The sequence below is a fragment of the Microcaecilia unicolor genome, chromosome 4 (assembly GCF_901765095.1).
Source record: "Microcaecilia unicolor chromosome 4, aMicUni1.1, whole genome shotgun sequence".
NCBI lineage: Eukaryota > Metazoa > Chordata > Amphibia > Gymnophiona > Siphonopidae > Microcaecilia > Microcaecilia unicolor.
Genome location: NC_044034.1, coordinates 236,970,994 through 236,998,836, shown reverse-complemented (window position 1 = coordinate 236,998,836; position 27,843 = coordinate 236,970,994). Strand labels below are relative to the sequence as shown.

The window sequence follows — 27,843 nt, the reverse complement described above, 5'->3', positions numbered from 1 at the left end:
AGAGTAAACCAGGAAGAACAGGCCAAGGGTCTTAGGCCGGCAGCAGAGCAAACAGAGAACAAACACGGACAGAGGCTTCACCCCCAAACACAGAGTAAGCCAGGGACAGAGGCAACACCCCAAACACAGAGTAAGCCAGGAACAGAGGCAACACCCCAAACACAGAGTAAGCCAGGAACAGAGGCTTCACCCCAAACACAGAGTAAGCCAGGAACAGAGGCTTCACCCCAAACACAGAGTAAGCCAGGAACAGACACAGACACAGAAAGAAGCTGGGCTGGAACCCAGAGAGAGGCTAAGCAGTAGTGCAGCAGACACTTACTAGCCTGACCTGGCCTAAGATCATACTTCATGCAAAGGCACTGACTGCAAGCCCAGCACTTCCTTATGAAGGCTCTCACTGATGAGTCACCAGCAGTAGGACAGAAGCAGGAAGTACACTGACCCCAAAGAGAGGCTTGACACACATAGGAAGTGAGCCCACAGGAAGGACAAGCAGGAGCCATCTTGGATACTGGCATAGAGAAGGCGGCAGCCATCTTGGAAGAGGCATAGCCCACACAGGTGAGGTCCAGTAAGGCAATCAGCACACAGAGCCAGAGAGAAACTAAGACAGAGACAGACACAGAGACAAACAGAAGCCAGCACAGCCACTGACTCCCAGAAACAGGGTAAGTATGAGGGTGGTCACGGCCACAGACGTGACATAACTCATCCAATGTTTAAAGACCTTTACATAAGTACAAAAGTATTGCCATACTGGGACAGGCCAAAGGTCTATCAAGCCCAGCATCCTGTTTCCAACAGTGGCCAATTCAGGTCACAAGTACCTCGCAAGATCCTAGAAAATTACTAAACATTTTATACTGCTTATCCCAAAAATAGTAGATTCCCCAAGTCCAATTTAATAATGGTCTATGGACTTTTCTTTTAGGAACCTTTTTAAACTCTGCTAAGCTAACCGCCTTTACCACATTCTCCGGCAATGAATTCCAGAGTTTAATTACACGTTGAGTGAAGAAAACTTTTCTCCGATTCGTTTTAAATGTACTACTTTGTAGCTTCATCGCATGCCCCCTAGTCCTAGTATTTTTGGAAAGCATAAACAGACGCTTCACATCTACCCATTCCACTCCACTCACCATCTTCCCAGATATTTTCTCCATTAATAATCTGCTCAAAACCACCTTGACTGTACCAGATTTTCAGCCATAAATTAAAGTTTCGTTGGGACAGTCTCTTTACTACCGTGTTAGAGGCAATAGTTTTGCCTAACTCCTTAAACAGATTTTGATTGTTTCCTAGCTGGTCATTTTCCATTTCATTTTATCCTAGGTATACCATTTTATTTAGCTCACATGCGTTATGCTCATTCCCTACGTGCCAAGACACATGGAAGGCAAATGACTTGCTATCTTAATTATTTCCTATGTCCATAACCCTTATTATAAGGAATATGGCTTAATAGAATCTAGGTTATCAAGAGAAGCTGACAGAGTATAGTTGTATATCAGAATAGAATTAGACAAAATTAAGAAGCCATTTTATTTGACTCCGTGGTCCAGGACTATCACTATAATAGCTGAATAGACTTGGAAAGGGAATAATAAAATTAGGGAGAAAATCAGATAGTTGCAAATAAAGGCTTACAGTGCCTGGAAGCCCAAAGGAGCAGGAGCAGAAGCAAACTGCCATGCAAAGGACAAAAGTCTGAGTTTGTGTTCGCTTATGTATAAGTCTATTCATTTATTTGCTACTTCTCCTTTTCAGATAATGTGTGTATGACAGAAAATAATTGAACAAGCACAAAGCTCATCATCGGTTTTATATCACATGTGTTTTCCTTTCTTTCACCTAGGGCACACCTTGACAGATCCAGAGAAAAGAGAACTACTAGCCACAGCAGCATCTCTGCATGTGGCTGTACAGCTAAGATCACAACGATTTCTAGGAAATCAAAGGTATATAATTTGTAATAAATCTGTGCTTAATACCGTCATCATGACATATCTCCAAATAGTTCCGAAATTACATCCACTATAAAAGAAATTAATTCTGTTTTAATCAAATGAGTTCTAATTCATAGTCCATCTCTTTGATCTGCTACTTTTTTGTCTTGCACAAATGGATTTAAAGGTACATCAAAGGCTGCATGCCTTAAAAATAATGCAGGAAAGTAAGCGTTTACAAAAAAATGAGTAATGCAAACCAGGGCATTGTGTCAAAGCAATATACTGTTTTAATTTTCACCTGCAGGTTGACTATCGCTATGTTCCCATATGCCTGTTGAAATCTTTTTGGAATGTTTACTAAAGCATGTTTTTGGTGTGCAACTCAGGAAAAATTTTTCATGTGCACTTTAAAACTGTATTTAGGGAGGCACGTGATATGGTGAACAAGGGTGGACATGTGCTTCTGTTGCTGTGAGGGCTATTCCTCAACCCCATTGACACAAGTCTGTCTACCAATGCTAGAAGGGCTCAACAGGAGACTATGGACAGATTATATGGCTAAAATGCTAACAGTATAGCTTATAAGACAACTGAGAAAGATAAAGACAAAACAAAAGTAGATAAGATGGGTGGTATCCACCTCAGCTGCCTCATCCCTCACAGTGTGTGAGATTGCAGAATTAAACCAAGTGGTAGTTAAGATGCTACAGGCAAAGTTTGAGAAGCTAATTAGGTCATTGCTGCTGAGACTTGAGGCAGGACTAAGTTTAATGGATAAGAATGCAATCATAACTTAACATTTTGACTTGTCATATCTACTTGCAAAACAGTTTGATGGGGGGAGTGCAGCTGAGGCTGCATAAGTATGTTTGCACACCGTTGGCCAGAATGATAGCGATTAAGCAAGGCCCCAAGACCATCACATCCTTTAAAGATTCCTCAGGAAGGCTATTTCATACGGATAGCGCCATTTGTAATATTTTAAAAACTTTTTATCAAACTCTATATGCCTTGCCTGGGGCTGATGGCTTACCAGTGAGCTCTGTTTCCCCAGCTCTCGCATTTGGATAGAGATTTCTTGAACATGCCTGTCTATTGTAATGAAGTTCATTGGGTGAAGCCAGTTGGGTAAGGTGCTGCGGTCTATTGGTTTTTGTGCCAAGTTTTACAAGCTACTGGGAGAGGCCATTGTACTACCTTTGACAAAGATTTTCAAAGCGTGGGTGGATGACGAAAAATTACCTGACACTTTGAATTTAGCACAAGTTATTGGCTTGACCAAACCTGGTTGAGACCCTATTCTTCCTGAGTCGCATTGTCTGATCTCCCTCTTAAACCATGAGGTGAAATTTTTCGCAAAGATACTGGCTAACCGACAGGGTCAAGTGCTACCTTCCATCATATATGACTCCCAGGTGGGCTTTGTACAGGATTCTGTGGCCAAAAACCTCAGACAAATCTTGGCTTCTTTGGAACTTGTAAATAAATGGGAGTTGCCTTCTTTACTTAGCTTCGACTTGGAGAAGGCCTTTGAATGGGTTCACTGGGATTTTTTATTTGCTGCCATGGATAAATATGGCTTTACTGGGAGGTTTATATCTGTGGTTAAGGCTTTGTACTACTTACCTCGAGCACGTGTTGCAGTCAATAGTTTAGTATCCGTTAATTTTTTGATCAGTCATGGGACCAGGCAGGAGTATTCCTTGTCACCACTTCTTTCTCCTGACTTTAGACCCTCTTATCCATGATATCCACTCTAGTCCTGATGTACGGGGTGTTACCGTTGGCAAGGAATCCTTTAAATTAGCGGTGTTTGCTGCTGTCCTCTTGGTCATAACATGATCAAGTTTGAGCTACTATCTGGGATGATCCAGCAAAAGAAATCTACTGTAGCTACATTTAATTTTCGAAAGGGCGACTATAACAAAATGAAGAAAATGGTTAAAAAGGAACTAAAAGGGTCAGCTGCAAAGATTAGGACACTAAAACAGGCATGGACATTATTCAAAAATACCATCTTGGAAGCCCAGTCCAGATGCATTCCACATATTTGCAAAGGTGGAAAGAAGAGAAAACATCAGCCAGCATGGTTAAAAGGTGATGTAAAAGAGGCCTTTACAGCCAAAAGATTGTCCTTCAAAGAATAGAAAAAGGACCCAAATGAAGAAAATAAGAAGCAACATAAGCACTGGCAAGTCAGATGCAAAGCATTATTAAAGAAGGCTAAAAGAGAATATGAAGAGAAACTTGCTGTAGAGGCTAAAACTCACAGTAACAACTTTTTCAGGTAGATCAGAAGCAGAAAGCCCGTGAGGGAATCTGTGGGACCGTTAGATCATGAAGGAGCAAAAGGAGTGCTCAGGGAGGACAAGGCCATAGCGGAGAAACTGAATGAATTCTTTGCTTCGGCCTTTACGGAAGAAGATGTAAGAGAACTTCATGTACCGGAAATAGTTTTCAAGGGTGGTGATGTTGAGGAACTGAAAGAAATCTCGGTGAACCTGGAAGATGTACTGAGCCAAATTGACAAATTAAAAAGTAGTAAATCACCTGGACCGGATGGCATACATCCAAGGGTACTCAAAGAACTCAAGCATGAAATTGCTGATCTGCTGTTGGTAATATGCAACCTGTCGTTAAAATTGGCCATAGTATCTAAAAATTGGAGGATGGCTAATGTGACACTGATTTTTAAAAAGGGTTCTAGGGGTGATCCGGGAAATTTAGAATGGTAAGCCTGACGTCGGTGCCAGGCAAAATAGTGGAAACTATTATAAAGGATACAATTACAGAACACGTAGACAAACATGGTTTAATGGAAATGGGATGTGACCGTACCGGGCTATAATCTTTTTAGGAAGGATAAAGAGGGTCGAAGAGGTGGAGGAGTGGCTCTGTATGTGAGAGACTATATCAGAGCAGCTGAAATGCGGGGAACCTGGAGAGAGGAAGAAGCTTTATGGATCGTCCTGGAAAGAGAAGACGGAACCTGTATCCACACGGGGGTTATCTACAGACCTCCTGCGCAAATGGAGAAGTTAGACAAGGGTCTGATAGAAGATATTCAAAAGATTGTTAGTAAAGGGGAAGTGCTACTGTTGGGAGATTTCAATTTGTCTGACCTGGATTGGAACGGGCCAGTCAGTGGATTCGGAAAGAAGTAGGGAGATTGTGGATGCCTGTCAAAGTGCCTTGCTCAGACAAATGGTGACGGAACCCATGAGGGAAGGGTCGATGCTGGATCTAGTGCTCACAAATGGGGGTAATGTTTCCAGTATCCGGGTGGGTGTCCACCTATGTAATAGTGATCATCACACCGTATGGTTTGAAATAAGAGTGAAGGCGGAGTGCGGACACACAAAACTCAAAGTACTGGATTTCAGACGTACTGATTTTGATAAAATGGGGAAATACCTGAAGAAGGAACTGTTGGCATGGGAAGGCACAGAAGATGTGGAAAAATAGTGGTCCAAGCTAAAGGCTGCTCTAAATATGGTGACTGATCTTTTTATGAGGAAAGTAAACAAAAACAACAGAAGCAGGAAGCCTATATGGTTCTCCAAACAAGTAGCTGAAAAATAAGAGCAAAAGAGGCTTTGTTCTAGAAATATAAAAGAACACAACGAGAGGATCACAGAAAAGATTATCTGATTAAACTCAAAGAAGCGAAGAGAGGAATACAGCTAGTGAAAGCGCGAGGGGAAGAAAAAATGGCTAAAGATGTAAAGAGAGGTGACAAGGTAGAGAAGGAGTGGGGAAGGTAGGCTGTTTCCAACCAGAGAGAAAGACGTTTAATTAAAAGAAGTTTATTGGTAACATCAACAACAAGGACTCGACTCAACACAACCGTGTTTTAGCGCCAAAGCGCCTTCTTCAGGAGTCTACAAAATCAAATATAAAAGTAAACAAGAACAGGATAAAAAATGCACGTAGTGATGAAACAACAAGAACAATAAAGAACAAGCAAATCAATATTACAAAGTATTCACAGAATAATGGAGAATCGAAAAAAATTATATATAGAAATAATAAAAATAATGATAAATATGAATAAAGCAGGGTAGCTATATAAATACTGTAAAACCAACAGGAAAATACTTATGCATACATTGATATGGAAATAAGAATGAATGCAAGTATAAACTATTGAATATAAACTATGCGATTCCAGCCTAATGGCACAACATTTAGACTTAATGTTATGCAAATAAAAAATGTAAACAAGAATATGAATGTATAAAAACATATATATATTTAGACTAGTAAGGAGTTCAATCATGTACTGTACAATATGTATATCAAAAAAAGTTTATGGTTATACAAATCAAAATGTGTTTGAGATTTAAAGGTGTTGAAATATTTACGACAAAATGTATGGCTTAAGAGATTAGAAAAGTAGATGATAGTACAGACAGTGTCTCACTGACCTTATGATGTGTTATGATCTTGAGTTCCAACTAAATCATATCAAGCAGTATATGGTACGGTGGGACCACAGTCCTCTGAAGAAAGGAAAATCGTTACAACAAAGGACAGGACTAGGTGAAGGTCCAATGCAGAAAAACCACCTGGGTAACAAAAATGGACTGAAAAAAAAATATATATATATGTATATATCTCTCTATGTATCTCTATGGGAACCACACAATATGAGCATGTATTACTAACCCGACAAACTGTGAACATTGGATTCAAATATCATTGGAGGAAACTGAGCAAGAAGAGGTATAGTAGTGCTGTAGGAAAAAAGGTAGGAAGCTGTTAATAATGGCTGCGCCAATGCTAAACAATGTAAAGTTCTATTTTGAAACAGCAGAAGGTGTAAAGTCAAATATAACAGCGTACAACAACATTTGAATACCATAAAAACACAGATACACTCACCACTATCGAGATAAAAACTTCCGTGAGCAAGAGATGCAGTCTGAGACATATCAAGAAGTTGCACACAGCGCGTCTGTTACTTAAATGCCCTTAAGCGCACCAAAAACCCGATCAACACTGCTATTCATGTGTGCGAAAAAACTTTTTAAAAATATTTCTTTATACGTGTATTGTGAAACTTTCCAAAAGAAAGGGAGCTAGAAACGTAACATAAACTTATATTTACAAAGCGCTCAGATAAAAAAAAAGTAAATTGAAAAATAGAGTATAATGACATCATACATATTCATGACGTCTCATGAATATTCATAAACAAAGATTCAACGTGGCTTCAATTGTAGACGTGAATGCCCATATGTTAAAATGTCAAAGCAGACGTAAAGTGACACATTAAGGATGAAAGTCTATCAAGAATGCCAATATGTACGTTTAGACCAAAATGGATAATTATATTAATAAACCTTTATGTCGAGCCACTCATACGCAAGGTGCCATCGATCCAAAAGGAGCGATGAAATTTCAAAATCTTTTCCCACTGGAACATAGTAGGGATGTAGAAATACTATCAAACCATGCATTAAATGTTATTAATGCTTGATAAACATCACCGCAAAAAGCAGCTGCTAGGCAAAGGATATGTGTATGTGAATACAGATGAAAAGTGCAAATTATGAAAAAGTAAAATGGAAAACTAAAAAAGGAGGGGTTGAAAACTAAAAAAAGGGTGGCTCAAAAGGGGTACGAAATCGTACATACATGTACACACACAAGTATACATGTATACATGTGTAAACAATAAAATGAAAAATATAAGGAATGACATAAAGAAAGTAAATAGATAATGAAAAAATATATATAAAAAATAAGGAAATAAAAAAATAAAGAATAGAAGAATAAAATAAAACAAAACAATAAAAGTAAATAATAAGAAAAAGGTAATAAATATACTAATGGAAAAGTATGTAAAAAATAAAAGTATAAAGAAATAATGATAAACAATAGCAAATAATTGGAAAAAAATAATTTAAAAATATATAATAAAATAAATATAAAAACAAAAGTAAAAAAATTAAAAAATGTATAAAAATAAAAACAAAGAATAAAGAAAACGAATCAGCTTGAGATGTGTGTACTAATAAAATAATGGAAAATGAAAAGAATGGTGATTTTATTTTTGTTACATTTGTACCCCGCACTTTCCCACTCATGGCAGGCTCAATGCGGCTTACATGGGGCAATGGAGGGTTAAGTGACTTGTCCAGAGTCACAAGGAGCTGCCTGTGCCTGAAGTGGGAATCGAACTCAGTTCCCCAGGACCAAGGTCCACCACCCTAACCACTAGGCCACTCCTCCACGTGTGTGCCTGATGCAAAGAGCTCCTAGCTCTCAGAGAATGGGTCCGTTCTCTTGAGGCTAGAGTAGCAGACTTGGTGGAGCTGAGGGAGACAGAGAGGTACATAGAGAAGACCTACAGGGATGTTGTAGAGAAGTCCCACCTCTAGTCTGGTAGCCCCTATGCTACCTTGGAGGAGGGTGGTCTCCTAGAAGGAGAGCATCACCCTGGTGAAGTAGGAAGTACTCCTGTAGCCAGGACCTGCCAGGGGATGTATTATCCTCTTGCACCGAGGATATGTCTCAAAGTGCTTCCCAGGAGGGAAGGGTTAGGACAGCTGTTGTTGTTGGTGATTCGATTATTAGGCATATAGAAAGCTGGGTGGCTGGTGGACGTGAGGATCGCCTGACGACTTGCCTGCCTGGTGCAGAGCTGGCGGACCTCAGGCATCACCTAGATAGGATTTTAGATAGTGCTGGGGAGGAGCCAGCTGTCTTGGTACATGTGGGTACCAATGATATAGAAAAATGTGGGAGAGAGGTTCTGGAAGCCAGATTTAGGCTCTTAGGTAGAAAGCTCAAATCCAGAACCTCTAGGGTAGTGTTACCCATTCCACGCACAGGACCCAAGAGACAGGCAGAGCTCCGGAGTCTCAATGCATGGATGAGACGATGGTGCAAGGAGGGTTTTAGATTTGTTAGGAACTGGGCAAAATTCTTGGGAAGGGGGAGCCTATTCCAAAAGGATTGGCTCCACCTTAACCAGGGTGGGACCAGGCTGCTGGCATCGGCATTTAAAAAGTAGACTGTCAGCCTTCCCCCAGTTTCTAGTTTAAAAGCTGCTCTGTCTTTCAAAAGCGCATGGTTCAGGATAAGGTTTCTTTGAAAGATATCACCAAAACAGGGAAGATAGGGTATCCCGATAGTGAGCTTGCAAAAGAGATCGTACTAGACCAGGTGTACTTAAATCAAAATAAAAATCAGACAAAAGATTGCAAATTAATACTGTCAAATACTGAGCATGATGATGTAAATAGGAACAACAAACATAGTTTGAAATGTCTATATGCAAATGCCAGGAGCCTAAGAAGTAAGATGGGAGAGTTAGAATATATTGCACTAAATGAAAAATTAGATATAATAGGCATCTCTGAGACCTGGTGGAAGGAGGATAACCAGTGGGACACTATCATACCGGGGTACAAATTATATCGTAGTGATAGGGTGGATCAAATTGAAGGAGGGGTAACACTGTATGTTAAGGAGGGCCTTGAATCAAATAGACTTAAAATTCTGCAGAAAACAAAACGCATCTTGGAATCCTATGGATTGAAATTCCATGTGTAAAGGGGAAAGGGATAATGATAGGAGTGTACTACCATCCGCCTGGCCAGGATGAACAGACAGATGTAGAAATGTTAAAGGAAATTAGGGACGCAAACAAACTGGGCAACACGATAATAATGGGTGATTTCAATTACCCTGATATTGACTGGGTAAATGTAATATCAGAGCATGCTAGAGAGGTTAAATACCTTGACAAAATCAGGGACTGCTTTATGGAGCAGGAGAAAAAATTCTAAATCTAGTCCTTAGTGGAGTGCATGAACTGGTGCAGGAGGTAATGGTGCTTGGGCTACTTGATAACAGTGATCATAATATGATCAGATTTGATATTAGCTTTGGAGTAAGTATATGCAGGAAATCCAATATGTTAGTTTTTGTCGTTCAAAAAGGAGACTTAAATAAAATGAGAAGAACCGTGAAAAAAAAACTTAAAGGAGTGGCTGCGAGGGTCAAAAATTTGCATCAGGCATGGATGCTGTTCAAAAATACCATCCAGGGAGCCCAGGCCAATATATTCGTGTGTTAAAAAAGGAAGAAGGAAGACCAAACAACAGCTGGCATGGTTAAAAAGTGAGATGAAGAAAGCTATTAGAGGTAAAAGAAAATCCTTCAGAAAATGGAAGAAGGAACCAACTGAAAATTATAAGAAACAGAATAAGCAATGTCAAGTCAAATGCAATGTGCTGATAAGGAAGGCAAAGAGGGACTTTGAAAAAAAAGATTGCATTGGAGGCAAAAACACGTAGTAAATTTTTTTTTTTTTAGGTATATTAAAAGCAGGAAGCCGGCAAAAGATTCAGTTGGATCGCTAGATGACCAAGGGGTAAAAGGGGCGATCAGGGAAGACAAAGCCGTAGCAGAAAGATTAAATGAATTCTTTGCTTCGGTCTTCACTGAGGAAGAATTAGGAGAGATACTGGGTGCTAGAAATGGAATTCTAAGCTAATGAGTTGGAAAAACTGAATGAAATCTCTGTAAACCTGGAGGATGTAATGCGGCAATTTGACAAATTGAAGAGTAGCAAATCTCTGGCCGGATAATATCCATCCCAGAATACTGATAGAATTGAAAAATGAACTGGCGGAACTATTGTTAGTAATATGTAATTTATCTTTAAAATTGAACATGGTACCGGATGATTGGAGGGTGGCCAATGTAATGCTGATTTTTAAAAAGGTTCCAGAGGAGATCCGGGAAATTATAGACCGGTGAGCCTGACATCGGTGCCGGGCAAAATGGTAGAGACTATTATAAAGAACAAAATTACAGAGCATATTCAAAAGCATGGATTAATGAGACAAAGCCAGCATGGATTTAGTGAAGGGTTGGCGGCGGGAAGTGGGGCTCGAGAGGGTTGCGGCAGGGAGTCCAGGGGTCAGGAACTCTGAGGGGGGCTCTGCAAATCAGAGGGAGGGGGGCAGGGAGGTGGGGTCTGGAACTTGGTGAGAGGGAGGGGGTCTGCAAATCGGAGGGAGGGTGGCAGGGAGGTGGTGTCTGGAACTCGGAGGCGGGGTCTGGAATTCGAAGGGGGGAGGGAGGGGGTCTGGAATTCGGAGGGAGGGATGGGGGTCTGGAATGGGGGGGACGGGGGTCTGGAACTGGGAGGGAGGGGGGGTTTGGAACTCAGAAGGAGGGAGGGAGAGGGGTCTGGAACTTGAGGAGGGGACGAGAGGGAAGGGGGGAAATGCACCACTTGTACTAAAACTAAAAAAAAAAAAAAAACCGGGGGGACGACCCTGGAACTCGGAGGGAGGGAGGGAGGGGGGGACGAAGACCCTGGAACACGGAGGAAGGGGGGACACTGGAACTAGGTGGGAGGGAGGGGCCTCAGGCACACACTCTCTCTCACAGACACACTCACACCCAGTCTCACTCTCTCTGTCACACACACACACTCTCAGATTCACTCTCTCTCTCTCACACAGTCACTCTCACACACACTCTCTCAAGCATACACACTCCGAGGAAAACCTTGCTAGCACCCGTTTCATTTGTGTCAGAAACGGGCCTTTTTTACTAGTGTAAACATAAGCTTAAACTTAATTGTAAGAAGAGTGAAATGTTGTGGTGCATCAAAGTAGTTTTGTTTTACCCTGCTGTTGGAGGATTTTGGTTAGAGCCTGAACCATTTGAATTTTGAGGATTTACATAGATGGATAACTAAGGTCAGTTATTCAAATGTAAAATTGATTTTAAGGGATTGGTTTGTTCTATTATACAAGTTGCACAGATAAACAAGATATATTGTGGTAACTCAAGCTTACTTCATTGTATCCAGTGATACGTTTAGCACCCCCAATCATTTAGAAAAGATGGTGCCTATCTGAAATCAGTGCTGACATTCAGCTCTACATGTGCTGCCATTGGGTCATGGTGTGTTGCCTGCATTTCATTGTCCAGGCTCAGCAACTGTTACTGGGCACAGTATGGTTGCAATTAGCCAGAAGAGAACTGCACCTTTGTCTTGAGATCAAGTCTTACGTTGGTTGTTGGTGTACTTCTGAACTTTTTGGGACTACTGAATTGGATATGTTTTTCTGTATGTACTGTCATGCAGCAGAAAGTTCTTGTAGTATGTTGCTTGCTTCTACCTCCAGGTTGTGCACAAAAACATTTTTGAGGGGTTTCTTAAAATATGTGAAGCATCTACATAATCAAACCTTTTCTAAATTTTAGTATATTTATTTTGGCAAGGAATTTTCAAACTGATATGAGAATATTTAACTATGATACCTAGATAATAACACACATTAACTAGGGATGTGCAATCGTTTTAAACAACATAGGAAGTATTGTCATTATTTCCTATTTTGTTTTATATTGTTGGCAAATGAAAATGAACAGGGAAAAAAACAACAAAATATCAATACTGTTCACCTTTCTGGAAGAACCTGTACTCAAACGAGCACTTGCTCTTTAGAAAGTGTGTTTACTATTCACAAAGAGTACACACTTTTTCCTGATAGGTGTGCACATATGAGAACCATCTGGCAAGCACGTGTTATCGGGAAAGAGTGCACACACCTCCAAAAGAAAGTGCACTCTGAACATTGTTCCAAAAATGACATAAGCAAAAAAAAAACCCAAAACAAACTTTCCTGGAAACGACACAGGAAAGGACTCAAAACAAAAATTTTCTGGTTCCACACCCATAATGTTCAATATAGGAAGTAATTTGAAAAGCCTGAAATATTTTGGAACAAAATATTGTTGATTGGTTTAACGGTTGTGCATTACCATTTCTCACATAAAACTTTCCTTATTTATTCAGTATGACCAATTCATTGTAATGCTAGTGCCTCCCACAGCTGTTGAATAAATTTTAAAGTATACGGTAAAGTCCTGAATTCTTCTTGACATGCCATGATCTTGTTTTCTGTGGAAAGATAATTTGGGTTAAATAAATCCAGCTATTTTATGCCTCTTTGATGTAGCTGATCCTGTGAGACCAAAGCTGATGCTGTACAGTTTGAACTTAGTGCTTTGGCTTCAATCTTGTTTGCATTATTAACTTGGGAGGGAGTAGGAGATTTATTCTCCAGGTGTGGCTACATCATGCTGTCTCTTGGGTCCACTAATGTAATGTTTATACTTTTAGATCCAATTGCCTTCAGCACTTCCTATGCATTGCTTGTTTTGGCTGTCAGTTGCATTTTCCTAATTTCTGCATGGAGTTTACTTTTCTATCATTTATATGGCTTGGAAAAAAAAACTGTTGAACTCCATGTCCCTTGTGCTTGATACTCATCCTATACAGAAGAATAGACATTCCTTTGCAAAATAGTTATGTGCTTTGAAAAAAACTAAATATTTTTCTTAAACTGATTTATAAGTATAAAAATCTACCATTATAAGAAATTAAATATATCTGGGTGTGTTTCTGTGTATATACAATTTTGTGTGCAAACTTAGGGGTCCCTGGTCAATCTGCATATTTCAACGAGTCCCTAAACAAATAGAAACCGTCATAATCTCTGTGTTTTACAAAGTTAAGAGAGCCAGTCCAGAATTCAGTGGTGGTAGCACAGGGATAAATTAAAATGCTGGCATTTACTGTTAAGATATAATTCTTAATTTAATGTCCAAGAAATTCTTCATAGCGGAGAAAATAATCATAAAGAAAATTGTATCCCAATGTGATACCTTCTCATACTAAGGGCCCTATTTACTAAGGTGCGTTAGTGATTTTTGCGTGCCTACACTTAGCGCACACGCTAACCATGTAGGCCCTTTAGGGATATTATATGCGCCGTATATGGTTAATGTGCATTAAAAATGTTAACGCGCCTGTAATGCTGCTTAGTAAACAGGGCCCTAAATGTTCAGTAGATTATTGAGGACCATCACATAATAAGACTCACAGTAACACGTGTTTGCGAGAAATTATCACGTTGGTATTTAAATTAATGCATATAGAACTGAATTCTATAAATGACACCTAAAAAATTGGCACTGATTAAAAATAGCACTAAGTGCTATTCTATAAATGGTGCTTGCTTAGGCACCTTTTATAGAATAGCGCTTACTGCTGGGAGCCATGACTACATTGAGGCATGACCATTTACACCAACATAACCTTGGTATAAATCCCTGTGCCTAAATTAGGCGCGGATCCCTTTTTTTCTATAATGCGTGTATAAATTACAAGAATGCCCCTGATCTGCCCATGGCTGTGGCCTCTTTTTTTGGACCTGTGCATAAGATTTACATGTGTAAATTTTAATTAAATCCAAATAGCATCATTAATTGCTTGTTAAAAATCTTAATTTATTTGTTACATTTGTACCCCACATTTTCCCACCTATTTGCAGGCTCAATGTGGCTTACATGGTGCCAGAGAGGTGTTTGTAGACTCCGGAGTAAACAAATACAAGTACAAGGTTATGTTGTGGTAGGATAAGGTTCATGTGGTAGGACCACTTAAAGGAAAACAAGAACGGAAGAGAAAATTTGATGACCATTACAGGCTGTAGTGTTGTGGAGTTCAGGCATTTATGTTGAGTTGGGAGGGTAAGCCTTATTAAACAGGTGAGTTTTTAGTTTTTTCCTGGTGTAGGTGATTGTACGTGGTTTTCAAGGCTTTTGGTAGCATGTTCCACAGTTGTGTGCTGATGTAGGAAAAACTGGATGCGTAAGTTGATTTGTATTTTAGTCCTTTGCAGCTTGGGTAGTGCAGGTTTAGATACGTTCGTGTTGATCCGGATGTGTTTCTAGTTGGTATGTCGATCAGGTCTGTCATGTAACTCGGGGCTTCTCCATAGATAATTTTGTGAACCATCATGCAAAATTTGAAGGCAATGCGTTCTTTGATTGGGAGCCAGTGTAGTTTTTCGCAGAGACGTTTTGCGCTTTCAAATCGCTTTTTTCCGAAGATGAGTCTTGCTGCCTTGTTTTGAGCGGTCTAAAGTTTCCTTAAGATTAGTTCTTTGCATCCCGCGTAAATTCCATTACAATAGTCTGCATGGCTTAGCACCATTGATTGTATCAGGTTGCGAAATATTTCCCTCGGGAAGAATTGTTTCACACGTTTGAGTTTCCACATTGTGAAGAACATTTTCTTTGTTGTGGATTTTACTGGGTTCTCTAGCGTTAAGTAGTGGTCCATTGTGACAACCGTGCTGTTTGGGATGAATGGATGAGACTGTGTGTTTTTTCTTTGTTGAGTTTTAGTTGAAATGCATTTGCCGAAGCGTCTATGATGTTTAAGCGGATCTTGATTTCATTAGTGATTTCTGTCAGGGCGGCTCTGTAAGGAATGTATATAGTAACATCGTCTGCATAGATGAAAGGGTTAAGGCCTTGCTTGGATAAGGTCTTTGCTAGTGGGGTCATCATTAGGTTGAAGAGGATCAGCGATAACGGTGATCCTTGTGGTACTCCACAGTCTGCTTTCCATGATGATGATATGCTTGATTTTGACTTTGCTTGATATGTTCTTGTGGTTAGGAAACCTTCGATTGATCTGAGTATGTTTCCTCCAATCCCGAACTTCTTGAGTAATCTCATTAATATGTTATGGTTTACCATGTCAAATGCACTAGACATGTCGAATTGTAGGAGGAGGATGTTGTTGCCTATTGCTACTTGCTGCTTGAATTTGGCTAGGAGAGTGAGTAGTACTGTTTCTGGGCTGTGTAATGGGCGAAAGCCTGACTGTGGTTTATGTAGAATTGAGAATTTGTTTATGTATTCTGTAAGTTGTTTGGCCACCATGCTTTCCATCATTTTGATTGACAGCGGGATGGATGCTACCGGTCGGTAGTTAGTGATTTCATTTGCTTTTTTCATGTTGTCTTTTGGTATCGGAGTGAGTAGAATATTGCCATGTTCCTTTGGGAAGAGACCTTGCTGGAGCATGTAGTTTAGGTGGGATGTGAGATCTGCTATGAAGCGGTCAGGGGCGGATTTCAATAGGTAGTTGGGGCAGGTGTCTAGTTTGCAGTGAGTGTTGGTGAACCTACTGAGCGCCCGTGCTACAGTGTCAACTGTAAGGGGGGCAAAGTTCAGCCAAGTGCGGTCAGCTGGGTATTCTCCTATGGATGGGTCCAGTTCGTCAAGGAAGTTTTCGATGTCTGTGTTGCGTAGGTTTACTATTTTTTCGTTGAAGTACTTAGCAAGTTTGTCTGCAGATGGGATGTCTGTATTCGATGCAGTGATCGGGTTGGTATCTAGTAGTTTGTTCACGAGCTGATATAATTTCCTTGTGTCTTTGTAATCTGTCCCTATTTTATTTTTATAGTATGATCTTTTGGCCTGTCTTATTTTGTATTTGTATTTTCTTTATGATTGTTTCCATGTGTTGAGTGTGTGTTCATCTTTTGCTTTTTTCCATGCTCGTTCGAGTTTCCTGACTTGTGGTTTTAGTTTTTTTTCAGCTCATCGTTGAACCATGGTATCGAGCTATGCTTGCGTGTGGTTCTTGTTTGTAATGGTGCTATTTCATCTAATATTTGTTTGCATCTTTTATCCCATTCCGTGAGGTAGTATATGGTTTCTGTTCGTGCTGTCCATTCATTGTTGTATATCAGTTGCCAGAATGTTTTCATGTCTACATGACCTCTTGTTGAGTATGTTGAATGTTCTTGGATTTGGTGTGCTCCCTTCTTCCGCCAGTGTAGGGATAGGTTTAGTTTATAATGATCAGACCAGGGGGTTTCTGTCCATTTAATATCTGTTATTGTAAGGTTCTGGTCTGTTTCAAGTTTGTGTGAGATGAGATCAAGTCTATGCTCTTTAATGTGGGTTGCTTGCATTTGTGGCCATTTGAGGTCCCATAGGTGGAGGAACGCCTTGCATTCTCGAGCGTTGCTTGAGTGTTAATTGGCTCATTGTTAATTAAATTGTGCACACAGATTGAGCGCATGCCCAAATTTGTGTGTGTGATTTTCAGCAACTTTTATAGAATTTGGGTGATAGTGGGAACTTTTAGATGTATAGTAAGTGACCATAAATACACACATATTAAGCCCCTACATTTTATGTAAGAAGTAGAGATTGGAATTAGTGTCAAGGCCAGGATATGTTCAAGTTCTGTTTTATTTTAGAAAAGGATCTGCTGATGTAGAACTTTTTCTAAAATACATGCAGAAATGCATGTATGTTTGCTGACGTGCAATAGGAGCAGTCATTTTACAAATATGCATGTTGAAAAAATGAATGGGATGGACCCAGCAGGTTCCACATGTAAATGCCTGCATGGTATGAGGAGGAGCTGCACAACTGGTGGTCGGACTGCTTCTTCCTCTGCCACCTTGGTCCCCAGCAGTTCCTTTAAGCCATGGGGCTTTACAGAGGCCTGTGAGACTCAAAAGAACAGTTGGGCTTAGGACAGAAGAGGAGCAGAAGGTTGCTCATTGTGCAGCCCCTCCTCATGCCTTGCTGGAGAGGTGAGAGGGCGGGGGGAGGGGAGGGTCTGGAAAAAGTGTAGATCGAGTGGTGGAGGTGGGGGTTGGAAAAAAAGGTAAATGGGCCATGTGGGGGGCTAGATAAAGGTGGATTATGTGTGTGTCCAGGGAGAGGAGCTGGAAAAAGGTGGATGAGGTGTTTGTGTGTGCGCCATGGGAATGGAGTGGAGGTCTGCAGTAAGGTGCATGGGAAACTGCTATGGGGGAGGGGGTATTTCATGCCTGGGGGGATTCTGCACAAAATAATTGCAAATAGTGTGTCGAATTTTACAGAGTTTTCTTTTTTTTTTTTGGTGCAAAATTCCCCTAGGAGTAGATTATATCATTATAACACACATGAGTCTGGCGGAGTAGGTAAATCTGATTCTAATTTTCTTCTTTTCTGGACTGGAGATGCTTTAGGTCTGTCCATAGCACTAAATCCTGTTGTGTGACAGTGGGAATTTTTTAAAATATAAATCTTTTGAAAATGTATTAAAATATAAATATTTCTTTATTCCTATGCTGGATTCCCTACAACACCAATCCAGATATAGAAATTGAGGATGAAGCCAAGCAAGTTGTTTTTTACCCTTTGCCTGTTGTTGTTTTTATTTGCATTTGTGGGAGACTGAAGGCTGCAGGATGTCATCAATGAGGTCACCTCAGTATACATTTTTAGAAAACATTTCATTCTGCCGTATAACTTGCAGTAGAGGAAATATCAATAAGCAGCTGAAAGACAGGCCTGCTCAATGGGAATACATGTCATTTCCATGCAGAAGAACTGGGTTTGATTCCTGGGACTAGCTTTTCCTTTGCAGCCAGGAATCAAGAATGCATACATGTGGCACCGCGTGGTTGCTGAAAGAGGTCGTGGCAGCCATTTTAGAGTCACTGCTGCTAGAGGCAGAGGAGTGAATGGGATTTCCTCTTGCTTCCAACACCGCTGCTGGGCCACCAAGGACCTATCCTGTGTTAGAGGTGTGGGATAGTAATGAGAGGGGGATAAGGACCTGCAAGGTCCTGCTTTTGAGCTGTCCTAAATTCACCTGCTTAGCTATTTGGGTGCCGGCACTGAATATTGCCGCCAGCTGCATAACCTCGGCTCTGCCCGCTTTTTCTGGGGCTAGTAAAAGCAAGTATTCAGTGGCATGGCCCTATTTAGTGCCACTGAATATTAGGGGTTAGGTAGCCACAGGCAATTTAAGCGGGCAGGATCCTCTCTAGTGCAGAAGGCACTAGAGGTGTGCAGGCCATAAATTTCAAAATTTTTATTTTGTTTAGTGTCCCATGTGGATTAAGGGTAATTTTTTTCTTTTTTTTTTTTTTGTGTTGCGAGTACTGTTAGCACAGAGTGTTGGTAGTGAAATTACAGTGCACTAACTGCAATGTGCAATTAATGCATGTGCACATAATGCCACGTCAATAGACTGTGTTACTCTAGGTGCTTCTTCACTAATTCCACTTGAGCTTGTCTATACAGTGACTACATGGGGTGTGTTGGACATGCTGTCAACATTATCGCAAAGCTTTTGCACTTCATGTATTTTTTAGGCTGTTAACGTGTGGTAAGTGCACAAACTTACCACGCTTTAGTAAAAGACTCCCTGAAATCAATATGTTAGAAAGGGGGAAGGGAATTCAGGCTTACAGGGCAGTATGTGGAGAATTCCCACAGTATTTTACAAGAGTCTCAACCAAATATAGAGCCTCTTGTAAAATAGATGCAGCATTGCATGTTTATGGTTTCCCATTAAAAATGGGAGCACAGTTTAAAAGATTTGCATGCAGGGAAAACAGACATGCAGCAGTCCCCCCACCCCACCCCACCCCATGTGTGTGGGAGCATCTTTCTAAAATCATTGCTCACTCTGCAGGTTGTTCCTGATCCTGCAGCACCCCCCACCCCCCAAAAAAAATTTGAATCCCCACCTGGAGAGTAAACCCCTTCAAGAACCACACTGGATCTACATTCATTGTGTTTGGAGTCCCTAGTTCTAAAATAGCCACCAAAACCCCTTGTGGTAATCGTGTGGTACTCATCTAGGAGTAAGGCTGTTAAATTTTAGGACCTTTTGATCAGAAGCAAGCGAGGATTATTACTGCTCCCAGTAAGGTCAGGGGTGGTGATCAGGTGAGTGGGGGAGATCTACTAGGGGTGGCCCGGGGGGTCCTTCATTGTTGCTGAGGCTCTTTGGTAGGGGGATTTCTTACCAATGATATATGCCTGGGTTAATTGGATATTTGTGTGTTGAGGGGGATGAGTGCTATGTGGGGTGATCTGTGGGTGATGTATCTCTGACACCTGCCCTTTATAACAGACACTTAAGCATGTCTGAGGGCAAGTCACATCCAAGGTTTTCTTTTTTCTTCTTCTTTTTTCTTTAGGATCTTTATAGATTCCCTTTTAAGATGTGGAATCCATGTAGACATGTTTGGTCTTCCCTAATCTCAATTTTTGCCTGCCCCTACCATGCTTTCTGGCAGTGTAAATGTAGTGGGCAACAATATGTAAAAAAAAAAAAACCCTCTGTAAAATGGCTTTTACACATGTATGCCAGTCTACATGTGAGAAAACTGCTATTTACACTTGGGAGAGGCTTCTAAAATAAAGGCCTAAATGCTGTATAAGTTGTTATACAGTTCTGACTAATTTAGTTTTAATAGATATGCTTTACATATATTAAAAAAACATCGATTATATTGATAATTATCTGTTTTGGAGTATTCTTGTTTTGACATTTGTTTTCTTTGATTCTGTGACTGGCACTAGATGTGATAGGAAATAGACTCATCATTGTAAAAGTATTTCTGTGTTCCCTACAATGAGTCCTCAAGCTCTTGAACACTTCATCAGTAGTATTGTAATTCTTTGACTGTAGGATATTTTGCAGCTGTTGCACCCCACTGGCAAATCCTATTCATACTTCTTTTCCATTCACTGCTGCCATTGGAGAATTGATTTCTCTTTCTTCCACTCCAACCTTTCCCAATTTATTTTGGATTGTTAAATGTGAAACATTTTAATTTCATATCATACAGCTATTCAGCTTACAGTCCCTTTTTCAACTGGTCACCAGGGTAACGGCATAGCATGCTTTCTTTAGGCAATCAAGTTTTTATTTCACATGTGTAATTTTGCATTAAATTTTTGCATTTTGTTTAACTCTTATAAATCTTTTTGAACAGAGGATATATTGTACAGGGTAATAAGTTTCCAATTTGGGATTCAAGGCTTTACTCAGGATTGCCTTAGTGTTTAAGAAAAAGAAATGCTGGATATGATTTCTAGTAACTGTATTTGTATGTATCCAAATTATCATATTTTTTGGTAAGAATTTGGGTGTATTAATTGAAATCAATTTTTGCAGTTTTTACTGCTTTTAATGGTATTTTAATTCTGCTTGTTTTTGTTTTTAATTGTATGTACGATATGCATATATATCTGTAGCACTAGTCATTTTTCTTGTCATTTTTGGAGTTCCTTTACTCCTTTTTATTGAACTGTGAACACCTTACCTGTATAAAGGCAATATATCAAGTAAAGAAATAAACATAAAATATTCTGATTGTACATTTTTTTATAGTTTTTTAAAATAATTTATATTGGTTATCTTAATTAGAATAATAAGATACCATGTATCAATAGCACATGACAGTTTCCACAGTCTTTAGAATGTTAACACAAGGAAGAATGTCTATGCGTCTTACCCTGTTCAGGACTAGTTTCTATCTAGTTCTTATGGGTTGAATGTTGAGTATCCTTCCTATTTTATATTGTAGTTTCTTTCCATCTTTTATATTTTTATTGTACACTGCTGAGATCTGTCAGTTTTAAGTCTTAATAAACATAAACAGACATGCCCCTTACTCGCCCCCATGTGAGTTGAATGCACTTCTGAAGGACTTCATCAGGGCCAGCGGTAAGCAGGGTATGCATGGCAGGGAGGACGCCAACATTTGAGGGCACCAGAAACTGCCAGTGCTTACTCATTGTGCCCCTGGTAGCTTGAAGTGATACTGTGTGAGGTGGCCTATGCACGATATTACATACACACCCTGACTCATGCTGACATTACACAGAGCAGAGCCACTTGCAATCTGCCCTACACACTGTGCAGGATACTGACATGGCAGAAGATGGCGCACACTGCTTGGCATCCAAGCAGTGCACACATAGTACTTGCTTTTGCAGCAGAACGGGAGCAATGCCACGAGACAGGAATACAATACAGTGTGGTCTGAATGACCAATCACAGCCCTTTACCCTGCGTTGCACTGTCCTTGACTCTGAGATGACCAATGCAAGGTTAGGGGAGGAGCGTGCGCACAGAGCTGCGGAAGGGGTAGCAGGAAGTGATGGAGCATGCTGTTTTGGAGCGGCTAACAGAAATCCAGGGAAGAGGGTAAAAGCCCACCCCTCCCCCTCCCTATGCCCATTTAAGGAAGTCAGATAATTGATCTAGGGTAACAGGGTGGGGCAAAGAACCTTCCTGAACCCAGCTGGAATGTATAATAGGGGTCTAAAGGAATAAGGAAGACAGGAGAGATGGTTCGTGCTGAGAATCCTGGGACACAGACCTCTTAAGTTAGTGGTTCCATAACCTGGTTCTGGAGGCACCCCAGCCAGTCAGGTTTCCATGATATTCCATGATTCCATGATATTCCATGATAATGCATGCAAAACAGGGCTCTTAGCTCAAGTAGCGTGCAAATGCATTATAAACCTATTCATCCTCAATGATCAGCGACCAGCGTGCAAAAGATTGGGTCGCTGGCTGCGGCAAACCCTATGCCAGCTCGGAGCTGGCGTTAGGGTTTGCAGACAATTGGGGAAGAATGGTGAGCCCTGTCCAGCATGCATTTGCATGCTAGCAGGCCCCCATTCCCCCCAATGCAGCAGCCCCGGCAGGAACCCTGACCCGACCCCCCCCCCCCCAGCAACAAGGGGGTTGGATGTCCGGTGAACCTCCGACCCCCCGACACAGGTTCAGGGGGGACTGGAGATCTGGTGGGTCTCCAACCCCCCCCCCCCCCCCCCCGAAGCATACCACCAATGTCCCTGGTGGCCCAGGGGGCTGTGAGTAAATCCCCCCCCCCCCCCACCTGGTGGTCTAGTGGCCCTTCCCCACCCCCCTATCTGCAGTTGGAGGAGGGAAGTGGCCTCCCTCCTCTTCCATCGGTGTTGCCTGCAAAATGGCGGCGCCCTACCCAGTGCATCCTGGGATGTTCTGGGAGGAGCTTCACACCAGGGACATTGGTGGGATGTTGGGGGGGGCTGGAGATCCACCGGATCTCCAGCCCCCCTGAACTTGTGTTGGGAGGAGGGGTCAGAGGGCCCGGAGGTCCACCGGGCCTCCAGCCCTCTGTTGCTGGGGGAGGGTCGGGTGAGGGTTCCTTACTTAACTGCGGCCCACTGGGCCACCAGGGAAATGAGAGGGATGCTCCTTGAACCTGTGTTGGGGGGTCAGGGGGATCGGAGGTCCGCCAGACCTCCAGCCCCCATTTTGCTTGGCTCGTGCAGGGGTAATTTGGGTCTGGTGGTCCCATGGACCTCCAGCTCCTGTGTTTGACAGCTCAGACCTGTCAAACAAGTGTGGGAGGATTGTGCCTGAGTGCATGCTCAGGTACAATCCTCCCTTGTTTCTACCCCATGATCAGAGGGAATTGCGTGCTTAAATTTGAATGCTGTTATCTCTCATCATAGGTCCAGTAAAGCCCCGCACTGTTCCAGCGCTATTTTTAGAGCAGCACACTGAGCAGAAGGTTTCAGTGTATTATTGACGATGACACCCAGATCCCTTTCTTGGTCCGTAACTCCTAACGTGGAACCTTGCATGACGTAGATATAATTCGGGTTCTTTTTTCCCACATGCATCACCTTGCACTTGCTCACATTAAACATCATCTGCCATTTAGCCGCCCAGTCTCCCAGTCTCATAAGATCCTTCTGTAATTTTTCACAATCCTGTGGCGAGTTAACGACTTTGAATAACTTTGTGTCATCAGCAAATTTAATTACCTCACTAGTTACTCCCATCTCTAAATCATTTATAAATATATTAAAAAGCAGCAGTCCTAGCACAGACCCCTGAGGAACCCCACTAACTACCCTTCTCCATTGTGAATACTGCCCATTTAACCCCACTCTCTGTTTCCTATCCTTCAACCAGTTTTTAATCCACAATAGGACATTTCCTCCTATCCCATGAACCCTCCAATTTCCTCAGTAGCCTTTCATGAGATACCTTGTCAAACGCCTTTTGAAAATCCAGATACACAATATCAACCTTTGTCCACATGTTTGTTTACTCCTTCAAAGAATTGAAGTAAATTGGTTAAGCAAGGTTTCCCCACTCAAAAGCCGTGCTGACTTGGTCTCAGTAATCCATGTCCTTGGATGTGCTCTGTAATTTTATTTTTGATAATAGCCTCTACCATTTTCCCCGGCACCAACGTCAGACTCACCGGTCTATAATTTCCCGGATCTCCCCTGGAACCTTTTTTAAAAATGGGCGTTACATTGGCCACCCTCCAATCTTCCGGTACCATGCTCGATTTTAAGGATAAATTGCATATCACTAACAGTAGCTCTGCAAGCTCATTTTTCAGTTCTGTCAGTACTCTAGGATGAATACCATCTGGTCCAGGAGATTTGCTACTCTTCAGTTTGCTGAACTGCCCCATTACGTCCTCCAGGTTTACCGTGAAGTCAGTAAGTTTCTCCGACTTGTCCGCTTGAAATACCATTTCCGACACCGGTATCCCACCCAAATCTTCCTCTTTGAAGACCGAAGCAAAGAATTCATTCAATCTCTTCGCTAAGTCTTTATCTTCCTTGATTGCCCCTTTTACCCCTCAGTCATCCAGTGGCCCAACCGATTCTTTTGCCAGCTTCCTGCTTTTAATATATTTGCTGTGTTTTTTTGCCTCTAATGCTATCTTTTTTTCATAATCCCTCTTGGTCTTCTTTATCTGTGCCTTGCATTTGCTTGACACTCCTTATGCTGCTTTTTGTTATTTTCTGAAGGCGTTTCTGTTAGCCCTAATAGCTTCCTTCACCTCACTTTTCAACCACGCCGGCTGTCTTTTGGACTTCCGTGTTTCTGTTCTAATTCATGGAATATGTTTGGCCTGGGCCTCCAGGATGGTATTTTTGAACAGCGTCCATGCCTGTTGTACAGTTTTTACCCTCTCAGTTGCCCCCCTAAGTTTTTTTTTTACCGTTCTTCTCATTTTATCATAGTCTCCTTTTTTAAAGTTAAACGCTAACGTATTTGACTTCCTGTGTATAGTTACTTCAAGGTTGATATCAAAACTGATCATATTATGATCACTGTTATCAAGCGGCCCCAGTACCATAACGTCCCTCACCCGATCATCTGCTCCACCTTCAGCTGGCAAAGCTTGGGAATCCCCCACCAACACCACCAACAAAATGTGCTGCTCTTGGGTGGGCCCCTGCCTACCTGGGCCCACCCGTAGCTATGACACTGGGTGATGTTATCTTATGTTCAGTGCTGTTATTTGGCTGTTTGCTGCCTTTGCTTGCATATCCACAGGTGACAGAAGTGTGGCAGTGGCTCCTGGGTGGCTTGCCAATGCGAGAACCTAGATGTGTTGTACATTGTAGACCATTCTGGAGCAGGGCTCCTGCATGCCTATACAGATTGGAGACTGCCAGTTATGTTACGGGATTTTAGTGAAATGCCTAGCAGATTACAGTAAGGCTTTCTAATCAATTGCAATGTTAAGTCCTAGTAGTTCCAATGATTTTATCATTTCTATCCATTTTTGTTCCAGTTGAATTAATTTTCTCCCCCATTCCCCCCACCCCTCTTATCCCACTCTGGCCAGTACACTTTACCAGCTTTTTGCTTTCACACCCATTATGTAAACCGCACTGAACCCTGAAAAGGGAAAATGTGGGATACAAATGCCACAAATAAATACAGGAACTGATTTGATGAGTCCAACTGCTGAATGTAACTGGTTACAGATATCCAGATAAACTTTGCACCCCAACTTCCTTAGATAACTTTAACTGAATAGGTGTGAATATCAACACTATGCTGCTAAACTTATAAACATACACACTGGACACCCGCCTCCCTCCACCAACCAAGTGCTGGTTTGGCAAAACAAAATTTATGCAGTCTGGGGTAATGGGAAGGACATTTTTTTTTAATACAAGCAAAAGTCTAATGAGGTGGTGAAGTTATCCAGACAAATATTTTTAAATGACTTCCTCAATATTATATATATTACAAATGATATGCATATTTTGATTTGTAGTCTGTCTTTTGGTACAATAGCATTCTTCACTCCGCATTCAGAATTTTTAACACATTTCCTGAGTTCTAAAAAGTCTTTCTTGGCTTTAGACTACCTGTGTCACAACTTATTTGGGTTATGAGATGAAATGCTTTAAAGTATACTCTGTTGCATATTATTGCCCTCATTCTGTCACTTACAATGGTAATAATTTCCATATGCTGTAAGCCAATATAATACCTCTTCCTTTCAAATTTTCAGGACACTTAAATACTGGCTTCTGCTGTTTTTCTATCCATCGTGTTGTATTTTTTTAAAAATGATCCTGTGCTGAAAGGACCCAGTTCAAACCTTTCTAGTTTTTTATTTTTACATAAATGCTAAGAGAAAGTTTAAAGTCTTCTTTCTATAATACTATAAACCATTCCAAATTTATCTGCTCTTTGTGGGGATTGATTAGAATATGCTTTTTAGCATATTCTAATTAGAAATAGAGCAGATGAATACATTGCAGTATTCTAGTGATGAGGCAATGGCAAGCTCTAATGAAATGTCAAGAGGAAAGGTCTCACTTCAGTATTTTATGGAGTTAAAAGGGTTAGTGTTTTTACTTCTGCCAGTCATAATTTTCAGGATGACTTCAAAGCAGGGGCGTAGCCACGGGTGGGCCTGGGCCCACCCAATTTGGGGTCAGGCCCGCCCAGCAGCAGAGCGATTCCGGTGGCTCCCTTCCCCCGTGGCGTGCAGCAGCTTTCACGGTTCACCCCATCTTCCCTCACCCTCCTTGCAGGCCCGCCGAGCAGCAATTCCGGTCGCAGGCTCAGCTTCGGCTCGCACACGCTGCCTGCCCGCTGCTGCTCAACAATCTCATTGCAGCTCCTAAGCGGCAGCGCGAACCCGGAATGCCAGAGACTTCCGGGTTCGCGCTGCTGCTTAGGAGCTGTAAGGAGATTGAGCGGCAGCGGGCAGGCAGCGTGTGCGAGCCGAAGCTGAGCCTGCGACCGGAATTGCTGCTCGGCGGGCTGAGAGGGAAGCAAACGGCTCATCGCCATCATCAGACTGAGACTCTGGCTAAAAAAAATAGCTGCACTGCAGGCAACAGCAATAGTGTGAGTCACACTGCAAGCAGGGAGTCCATGCTAGCAGAATTAACAAGAAGAGAGCCCAGAATAGAAGATGTGCGCAATATGGCCACAGGGGAGTATAGGTGCTGCCTGTTGATCAAGAGGAGAGACTGGGAGTGCTGTCTAGAGGAAGAAAGGGAAGAGGGGATAACAAATCTCACCAAACACCCAAACCCTCCCTCTAGCAATGTTGAATCACTACTCTCCCCATATTCACTCACACTGTCCAGTACATTCTGCTTTTCCTATACTCACCCAATCCCCTGTCATTCAATCCTATCCATTAACTCACTCATCTCTCTGTCACTTAGAATTCCCATCCATTCACTCAGTCTTCTTGCCACTTTTAACCCACCCATCCACTCATAATCCCCCATTCACTTACTCAGCCACCCTCTGCAAATCAGATCCCTAGTGTCTACTGACTCACTTGTCATCTCTCCATTAATTTACTCATTCACTCCCAGTATGCGCACTCACTCGGCCCTCTTAGTTTTTAAAAACATTTTTGCTTTGTTTAGCTCTTTTTCTTTTTGTAGCGGCTACTTGCAGCAGTGGCCAAGAAACGAAGATTTGAGGGAGGAGCGGGAGGCAGGAAGTAAGAGAGAGAGTTGGGGACTCAGGAGAGAAGGAGGGGAGATGGAGCGGGAGGCAGGAGGTAAAGAGAGTGGGGTGAGAAGGAGGGGAGATGGAGAAGGGCTGGAGAAAGAGAGAAGCTACTGGTGATAAGGATGGGGAGAAAGGGGGGATCCTGGCTGAGATCAGAAAGAGGGAAGACGCTGGAAGGAAGGGTAGGGAGAGAAACAGAAGACACATTGAAGGATGAGGAGAAAAAGGGGGAAATGATGAATGTAAAAGGGTAGAGAGAGAGAGACACTGGATAGAAGAATCGGGAGAGGGGGTAGACGGATGGAAGGATGGGGAGAGAAAGAGGGAAAACAGATGGAAGGATGGGGAGAGAAAGGGAAAACGGAAGGATGGGGAGAGAAAGAGGGAAAACAGATGGAAGGATAGGGACAGAAAGACACTGGATGGAAGGATGGG

General features: G+C 41.8%; 1 protein-coding gene across 1 annotated transcript in view; it reads left to right on the top strand.

The window, feature by feature from the left end:
* The window catches only part of PCCA (propionyl-CoA carboxylase subunit alpha), a 1,085,625-nt gene that overhangs the window by 674,270 nt on the left and 383,512 nt on the right, over positions 1-27,843 (top strand). The window contains 1 exon segment of the mRNA XM_030201346.1: positions 1,859-1,961. Within this exon segment, the coding sequence (XP_030057206.1) occupies positions 1,859-1,961 (103 nt within the window).